At 36.3% G+C, this 10,033-nt stretch overlaps 1 protein-coding gene across 1 annotated transcript; it reads left to right on the plus strand.

The window, feature by feature from the left end:
- The first annotated feature begins 4,546 nt into the window (after nt 1–4,546).
- On the plus strand, nt 4,547–8,417 carry LOC147069084 (histone-lysine N-methyltransferase SETMAR). The gene has a single exon (XM_085951177.1). The coding sequence runs from the start codon at nt 4,823–4,825 to the stop codon at nt 5,690–5,692; it is 870 nt and encodes a 289-aa protein (XP_085807303.1). The 5' UTR covers nt 4,547–4,822; the 3' UTR covers nt 5,693–8,417.
- The last annotated feature ends 1,616 nt before the right edge of the window (nt 8,418–10,033 follow it).

The following is a 10,033-nucleotide window of genomic DNA, read 5'->3' on the forward strand; positions in this document are numbered from 1 at the left end:
TTGAAGTTATCACGAAGAGACGATTTACGTGGCTGGGACACGTATTTCGGATGCCGCCAAAGAGTGCGGCACTTCGTACCCTTGTGGCACAGCCTCAAGGGTTCCATCGCCGTGGCCGCCTCTCCCTCACCCTGCAGCGGTGCTACAAAAGCGACCTATTTGCTGCAGGTCTGACATGGCGGGAGGCGCATGGCGATGGACCGAGGGAAGTGGCGCCAATGCTTGCCCTATGCCCCAATATTAGGACATGACAGGGTAGAAGAAGAAGTATCATTAATTATATAAGATAAAACATGACGGAAGGTGCAACTCGAGTTGCTAAACACGATTCCTATAGAATAATATAAAATTGTCATTAATCAGTAGGTACCTACCTATATTCAACATTATAAGGACTAATATTGTAGTGTATGTATATACCTATACCATAGGCCCCACATCGTGAAGCTGGCCCCCAGGCTAGGATCTTTGGTGGGGCCCCCTTCTTATCGCTAAGAATAAAGGCAGTATGTACGGGGTAACAATAATCTGTATATTTAGTGTTTTATTGTATATTTTAAAACATCCATACGAATTATGGAGATGTCGAGTATTGATAAACAATTAAGAATTGTTTCGTATAACCACATAACTATAAATAATAGTATTGTAAGAAAATTCTTTTTTTTACTATTAAAGCAAATTTGTGATGTGTGTTTATCTCACTTATCTGGTCGATTCGCCTCGCCGGGCTCCTCCTGAGCACGGGCTCCCAGGCTAGAGCCCTTTCAGCCCTTCGTTGTGGAGACCATGACCTATATGTTACAATGATGATGCTTTGGTTACCATTATTGTAATATACGTACACTTACCACCTCAGATTAAAGAACTTACCACCGTATTTATTTAATCTATGACTACCATCTAAAATTATTTGTTGTCCGCACTGAACACGTACCTACCTAATTTGTGAGTGTATTTTAAACTAAACGATTCAATTTGTGATGTTTGTCCTTACCTAGTCTCATTATAGTCATTATTATTGCCACGGTGATGAATAATGATAATACAGAACAATAATTTATTATTATGATAGTAATAAAATTTTATTGGACGATATTCCTTTTTTTTAAACAAATTTACAAACAAAAATTAACTAAAAGTTCTCTACATAGTAGGTATCTATTATTTCTATTATTTTTAAAGTAGCAAGTTAAAACGTATGTAATTATAACACAATAGAAACGTCCCTTAAAAATAAACTAATTACGGTAGGCTATTCAATAGTTTCATACCAAAAACATTTTTGTAGGAAAATGGCATAATGGTGCATTTATTTATTATTCATTGTAAAAATAAGGGTTTACGACACGTCATAAATATTTTTTAACACGTCGAGTCAATTGTCGAAATGACATTGAATCAGAAAACTCTGTTTCAACTGTATTGTCGATCTTAAATGCTTATCGGAGTAAATTCTTAATTTTTTAGCAGATTTACACGAAGTACCTACTACTTAATTAAACCTTCATAAAATTTATAAATATCCACTCATATTTATCATTTTCAAAACGAAAAAATTCTGCTTGTGGCCACTGGTCAACAGCATTATATTATGTTAAATCAGTTTGGATACCGACGACAAAAAATATACTTATATGTAATATATAGAAAGGTATCGCCTGCTGAGATGTTTAACCAAATTTTAAGAGAACAAATTTAAATAATACAAAATGTTTTAAAAAAACAATCGATTATCACTAATAAGTAGATTTTAGCGGAATTGTACGATTTAAATTACCAAACTTTATCATATTAATTTTACCACCGAAAATTTTGCCCGCAAAAATAGACGTGGGTATAAAATTAACACGGCGATTAGATGGCGATGAAAATAAATAAGTTTTATCACTCACAATAAAATATAAGTAATAAATTAGTAGGTAAGTAAATTCGCAATGCATACCAGTCAAAGGTAAAAGCGAGACTGTACTGAGATATTTCATACTTTAGAAATTATTATACAAATATGTAGGTGCCGACTTTATTTTTTATTGAATTTAAGTTATTTAAGTACAAAAGGTTTTCAAACAATGTCAGCAAAGGCACAATTCTTTTGTAGCTTGCAGCTGTAGTTACTTTTTTATGTAAGTATGCAATTATTTGGAGTGTTTAGACAATGCATTTAGACACGGATGTATCGACACAAAAAAGAAAATTGAAAGAAATTTAGGGATGTCATAAATTTTATTTTTAACCCTTGCACGCCCGGCATGACATAACTTCGTTAATTTTTAATTTTGAGAAAAACTTTAAAAGATACATTCACACATAAATATCTCAATCTAACGAACCGCAACGCAATTTTAAATGAATCCACGAGCCGGAACGGTATATTTGTAACGGCGCTCCGGTGCGTTCCTGTCCATTTCGAGCGCTGCTGCAAGCCATCATAGCGGAGACGCCTGCCAACACCAAAATCAACCAAAATGAGCAAAATACCATCGCTCGCTGGTTTATTGGTACCGGAGTGCCACAAGCAAGTAGACGACAATATCAAAGTGGACCTGCTGAATCTCCATGGACTCAAGAGGAAGCTGAGGGCGGCGGACTTCGCCTATATCTACGGCTTCCTCACGCTAGCCTATGGAATTCAGCCCCACGAGACCCTCCCAGACCTACAGCGACAAAGAGATACTCAGGACAAGAAGAGAAAGAACAAGAACATATCCAATTATCAAAGGGTCCTGGACGAGATCAATGCAATAGACTCAGGACTCAAGCCTACCTCAGAGGAGAAAGACGACGAAGAGTACGAGGACTTAGATTTTGACGACTCGGACTACTTTCTTGACGACGATTCCGACGATGCCGATAATATCAACGGCAAACCATCACAATCCAAGAAAGCTGCCAAACCCGCCCAGGCTCCCGCCGCGGTCACTGTCAAGGCTCCTGCCGCGGCCATAGCCATGGTACCGGCCTTGAGCGGCAAGCCAGCTTCCACCGCCCAGTACGAACAGATGGACACCACTCCGGCGGCTACATCTGTACCGTCAAAACCAGATCACCGCGCAGCCGCACCGGAGAAGCCCGCTTTAACCGGCAAGCCTGATCCCTGCGCCGTCGCGACCGAAAAACCTGCCATAACCAATAAGCGCCGCGTCGGAGAAACCCGCCACTTCCGGCAAGCCAGACCCCCGTGCTACCGCACCGAAGAAACCTGCTGTAGAAAGCAGACCCCCCCCTGAAGTCGTACGCAGCTGCAGCCAAGTCCTTGACTGGAAAGGATGAAGCGTACGCTGGAACGAAAGCAGGAAAAAAGGCGACAAAACGGCAAGCATCCGACCAAAACGCAGCCAAGAAACCTGCCACGGTTGCGCCTAAAAAGCCAGACATGCCACTCATTGACGAGCTGGCACAAGCAAAGAAGACCATCCCACAAAAACACTACAAACGATATCCAACACGTAACTAAACCCGTTACATGGAGCAGATTTCCACCAAACGACAAAATTCAGATGAAAGGGATATGGGGCAGAGGCCCGGGACCCTATAAGCCAACCATACCACATCATCAGATATGGGCGTTTGGAATAAGCGAGTGTACTTGTTCACCCGACGTAGGGGTACCGTGGTTTTAATGCGGTTCAGTGTTGCCAACCGTACTATAATTATAGTATTTGTACTATAATTTTCGTCTGCGTCGGTGTTGCCAACCGTACTATAATTATAGTATGTATACTATAATTTTGGTCCGCCGTACGTCCGCGTACTATGTACGATATAAAACAGGTATAGTACGCCCAAAATACTATAATTTTGAATACCGGAAAAAATATGTAAAAAGTACTAAAATTTCGATATTTCCGTTCAATAAATTGGTGCAAAGTACTAGAATTTTGCAATATAAGAAGATTTGGAGAACTTGGAAAAAATAGCTCCAAAAACGTAAAAAAATCCCTTGACTTTGTTTAAAATAAAATTTCTTGAATTCTTCGGTAAGCATTTTTAGTCGGAAGAGGTACCGTTATTTTTTTCTGAGAAACAAAAAACCTATACATTTTCAACAACTGATGACAACGCGTACTATATTTTTTCCCCAAATACTATAATTTTGGAGGCTATGTACTATAATTCCACTTTGAAAAGATGGCAACACTGGCAGGTTCCCAAATTTTTCGTCGCGGGCCGCAGGTTCCCAAATTTTCACGGTCGGCTTGTTTTTTTTAGGAAAAATATTTCGTCGCGGGCCGCAAGTTCCCGATTTTTCGTGGTCGGCTTGTTTTTTTTGGGAAAAATTTCGCCGCGGGCCGCAGATTTCCAAATTTTCGAAGACCACTCGATTGCGAAATGGCAAATGCAGAATTATAGTACTTTTATATAAAATTATAGTACGATTTTCAAAATTATAGTATTTTGGGCGTACTATACCTATTTTATATCGTACATAGTACGCGGACCAAAATTATAGTACAAATACTATAATTATAGTACGGTTGGCAACACTTGAACCTGCGGCCCGCGACGAAATATTTTTCCTAAAAAAAACGAGCCGACCATGAAAATTTGGGAACCTGCGGCCCGCGGCGAAATATTTTTCCTAATAAAAACGAGCCGACTATGAAAAATTGGGAAAATTTTCATTTTCAACAGATGACAACGCGTACTATATTTTATCTCCAAATACTATAATTTTGGAGGCTCTGTACTATAATTCCACTTTTAAAATATGGCAACACTGTATTGGTTTGACATTTCATTTGACATTTGACAGTTCTCATACAAAATACTGTCGCTGTTCGACGCGTTAACAGTCTGGTAATTCTTTTTATTTGAAAGAATGGACTTCAACGATGATTATTGTCACTTAGATCCGAATATTTACTATATCTGCGAAAATATTCCGAGCGAATTCCGACCCGAGGACTCAGATAGTGTCTTTATATCAAATGAATATAATTCCCAGCAAACGTTACATTGTCGATGTACAGTGAACACTAGCAACACTGGCTTGTGCGAAACCAACTTGTGCGAATGCATTTCAAAATCGAATTCGAACAACTATTTTAAAAATCGTGATTCAATTGTTTTAGCCCTTCCAGATACAATAACAAGTGACAAGCCGATATTCGAATGTAACAGTCAATGCTCTTGCAGTGACAAATGTCAAAACAGACTGGTACAATTTGGCCCCAGAAAACATCTAACAATCGTGAATTATGACAATAAAAACTCTTCTGAACATAATAATTCGAAAACCAAAGGAATGGGCCTGAAGACAGATGCAACTATACCTAAAGGCGGATTTATATGTGAATATGCAGGAGAAATAATCACAAAATCACAGGCTATCGAACGTAATCTTTACAATGAATCAAAAAAATTAATGAATTATATCATCTGTTTAAATGAATTTTCGAATTGTGGCAATACCCAAACTTTTATAGATCCGAGTAAATTTGGTAACATCGGTAGATATTTGAATCACAGCTGTGAACCGAACTGTATTATGCTTCCTATAAGGATTGATTGTCCCATCCCGAAGCTGTGTTTATTTGCCTTGCATGATATCAGCGAAGGATCCGAACTGACTTTCGATTATGGTGCCGTAAAGAATAAAAATCAAAGTTTTAATTTAAAAAATAGAATAGAATGTTTATGTTTTACCGCCAAATGTACAAAATTTTTGCCTTGTTTTGAATATGGATAGCGCAATACTTAGAAGTTAAGAATAGCATGGCAAAAGGTACGCATTCCAGAGACACAATTGTATAAGAAAAAACACACCCCGGTAATTGAGACTGACGACAGTGAATCAAATTGACCAGATGGAGAGGGTGATCAAAAAAGATTTCGAAGCCATTTGCATCAAAAGGAATAGCGAGATAACGCGACAGACAACTACACAGCCGTCCCAATGATGACAAACTAGAAAATCTACTCTCAAATAGCGGTGGCTTTAGGTACTTGGAGGTCTGAAATGCTGACTAGTTTAGAGGCCCCCTTATGATTTTTTAAAACTAAGATGCCGGATGAAGTGACCATATCTCCGCTTCATGGAAAACAGCCAGTGCTTTGAAAAGTTGGAATGATCATATTCATTTGCCGACCTTTATAATTTGCTGCCCCTAAGCAATGCATGACCTGCCTGCCATCACAGGACATCACTGCTCGCAATGTTTCTCGTCAATGATATTAAGTTTTTCATTTGTAACGAGTTCATGCCCTTCCCTGTGTTTTTTTTTAGTACAATCATGTGTGTACTGCATTAATAAAGGCGCAAGGCTGTTATGGTTAAGCCGTAGCACTAAATTAGGTTTTCTTGATGGTAGTGCTGGTCATTGCTTAACTTTGAATGCAATGTGGTAACATGTTCGCAGTAAATGAAAATTTTCCATTACATATTTCATTTATAATTGTTATTAATTTTTTTTTCAATTTGAAAGAATCATTACTAGGGCCTGGATTTATATGCTAGTGCATGTTTTGTTATGGTGTATGCAGAGCTATGAGAGTTGCACAGAAATCCATTTTGAAAGACGCAGAATCCAAAAATAAAATTTTATTGTACATATAAATGCATATTTGAGACGTTAGAGCATATTTGAGATATTAGTCATATTTCATAAATAAATGCATATTTTAGCGCTTTGCATTCATAATTTTATATAATATTACTAAATTAAGTAGGTAGATAGTTTAGATGCACTTGCATTTTTAATGGCATCCCCGAGCTGTGGATTTATCAGAAAAAGTCAACTAGGGCACCTTTATTTAAATTTTGCGCAATCACCTCTGTGGACGTTGTGAGGTCGTTTTCCGCATATAAATAAAATACTGACAGATATGCGGAAAATTTTAATGCCAAAGCACAATATTGAAAAAAATCTTGTAACTTTTTTTCGGACAAAAAAACAGCACTTAAATAATAGTATTTAGGAATAGTTAAGTGTGGCGTTTTTGTTTTTTAAAGTTGTGTATAGTTTATATTGCATTTCTTATTCAATTATTGGTACTTGTAAACAAAATATTTGGAAATTGTAATTGATTAACTTTATATTGATTATTTGCGGTTTTTTGTTACATATTGTATTATATTGATTTAGATTATTAATTTGTTAATCGAATTTTTATCGGTAATATTGGGTGAAACGGGTATCTACAATTTTTTTCCATAAAAATGAAAATTTTTAACTGCATATGTCTTTGGTTTTAGTACATATTTTAATGATTTTAAGTGCATATGTGCATGCATATAATCATGTTTTTTGTTGCATATAAATCTGCTCCCTAATCATTTCATACAAAGTTATGTGCTACAGCCTGAAGGCAGAGGCCATCTAAAAGAAACTATTTTATAAATATACTAAAAAAATATTGAATACTTAATTATTTTGCAAAAAAATGGAGGTTTTGTTTTTTTATAGCAGGATTAACGTCCCCAACCTCATACTTATATATTATTATATACTATTAGATAATTGCCAAATCTTATTAAATAAATACATATTGAAAATCAGTCTGTTTTTATGTAAGTATCCCTTTTTTTACGTCCAATTCTAAGATCATAATATGGGCCTCCACAGAGTGAAGGTTTGTTTGAAAAACAACGCCGCCAATTAGTTAATTAGTGGAATAAATAACGTAAGAATTGGTGTAATAAACGTAAGTATTGGTGTAATTAACATAAGAATTGGTGTAATTATGGCCACATAAACACGTTTTCGGCAAGTAAACTGTAAACAGATTTCTGTTTTTACGAGAAATGGATGTTAGCCACATACTTAACCTATTTGATTCATAATCCCGACTCCAAACACACATTGAAAAATAATGTGTATTTGCCAGACCCAGGATTTGAACCTGGGACCCATATAAGCCGACGCATTAGCCGCTCGGCTATCGTGAGCATCCCTCCTATGGTGTCCCACACCGACAGTAAAATGTGCACCAAAAATACAATTAACAATATTCGGTAGGTATAATTTTGACTATAGCAATAGTTACCGGTACCTACTTAAAGATTGAGCAGCCTTAACTTATCCACCCTATTTAACAGTTACTACTGGTATTGTATCGGTCAATATTTGCAAGTATTGGTTACTTCTCTTCTTTGACCATCGCCACCCCTCAGTTGGAGTATGTAAACACCACACGCCACCTCCAAGAATTCCTGTTGTCCACCAGTCTTGTGTTTTCATTATTGTAGTCTCCACTAATACATTTTTCATAATAAAAAAAAAACTTCGCTTTTGCTGGTGGCATCTTACCAGTTTTAAAATGTTCATTTAGTTTACCTTCAAGACGTTATGAATTACTGCTATCTGAGCTGTCTTATCGGAAAGAGGTGGCCGTATACCATTGAGATCAAAAAATCACAAATTACGTGGAGCATTGCATTGCAGACAGAATGTTCTAATTTTATTGAATTCAATAAAAACATCAATTGATAGTGATTAGTATCAAATATCTGATAATAATGTCATACTTATGAGCAAGATCCTATTATAATTTGAATATTATAATGTATTAAAATTAAATTAGAATGTAAATAAAATTATACTATAATATAGTATTTCTTTTTTTGTCTTTCCCTTATATTCTGGTGATTTTTAAACGTATTTTGTTGGTGTTTTAGACATGAATTTGATGTCAATATTATATGGCCATCTATTTCTGACACAGCTTCTCACCTGTGCTACGGCCAACTGCATATGTACAAATTTCCGGACACGCAGGAATTAGACAGCGCAAATATAATTATTGTTATGGTTTCCATTCCATCATTGAATATACAGTCGAACTTGGTTATTACGAGGAAGATGGGACCGACTGAATTTGCTCGTTATAAGCATTACTCGTTATATCAGAGAATGGGTATTTGTCAATGAGCGGTCACAACACAAAAAGTCGCAATTCAAACAAAAATACACAATTAGAATTTTTCCCCAAAACAAGCATGGCATTCATAAACTACAAAAGAAGTTGTTTATTGTAATATTTGCTCGGTGTATCCGATAAGTAGCTCGTTATTAAAGTGAATAAATGTTTGGAGAAAATCATAAACTAAAATGTCAACGAATGTTTTTTAAATCCGAGATCTCGCTATGTCCGTGATCGTAATAACCGAGTTCAACTGTACTTATTGTATTGTATTGCATTGCTTTCTTTTACTACCGTAACCATTGAACTTCACAATAATGTGTTATTTGTATGTTTAAAATTTGATTGAAATTTACTGGTAGGTATAAAATGTTATATAATTTTTAATTTTCTGATTTTTATCGAACATTGTCAGTCGGTACTTTGTGTAATTTTAATATGACGGATTTAATTTTCCATCAACCCTTCGCAGTGGTATAAGACCGCTGTAGATCCCTAGAGGCAACCCTCGATAAACGTAATTTGTTTTCACTCATTGAGTTAATTGTTAAGGTTGTACCTCAGTTGAGGCACGGTCTAAAAAGATCGTGGCTAGGCGATGCGCGGATTGCGGGTCGCGGGTGCAAATGACGCAATTCAAACGAAATATAATTTGTCATATAAATCCAACATACGTCCATTTTATGTTCTGTTTATTGTTTTATTAGTAACAATAATAATATATTCATTGACATGTTGTCTTTTTAAAGTAAATGGGTAACGTTTTTAGTCATCTTTACACGATTTAAGAATTAACACGCCTGTCGCCATCACGAAACAAAGTGACGTGTTTCCAGCTCGACGTTCTCACTCAGAATGCGAGCGAGTCCAAAATTTCGTCGCGCCTATGGTTGAAAATTATTTGCCGTTTCACTGATGTATCACCTTAACACTAGCATTATAAACAAGAGTGAAATAATTGCCAATGTACATTAAATCAGTGACGAAGGGTGGAGGTAGGCTATTAAGATCCGCTATAAATAGTGCACACTACGCTTTGTCAGTCATAAATACTTGTTTTCATTGAAATAAGACTATAATTATTTACAGACGGTGTTGGTTAGTTTTTAAAATTCAATTAAACCCTGCAAACCAAGCCATAATAAATGATAGTCAAAAAATACTTGTC

The sequence above is a fragment of the Rhyacophila brunnea genome, unplaced genomic scaffold (assembly GCF_057557595.1).
Source record: "Rhyacophila brunnea isolate RB1 unplaced genomic scaffold, BYU_Rbru_1.0 scaffold_24, whole genome shotgun sequence".
In the NCBI taxonomy this organism is placed as follows: domain Eukaryota; kingdom Metazoa; phylum Arthropoda; class Insecta; order Trichoptera; family Rhyacophilidae; genus Rhyacophila; species Rhyacophila brunnea.

What these genes read in the sequence shown, in the direction of transcription:
- LOC147069084 (XM_085951177.1), top strand. Translation starts at nt 4,823, where the DNA reads ATGGACTTCAACGATGATTATTGTCACTTAGATCCGAATATTTACTAT.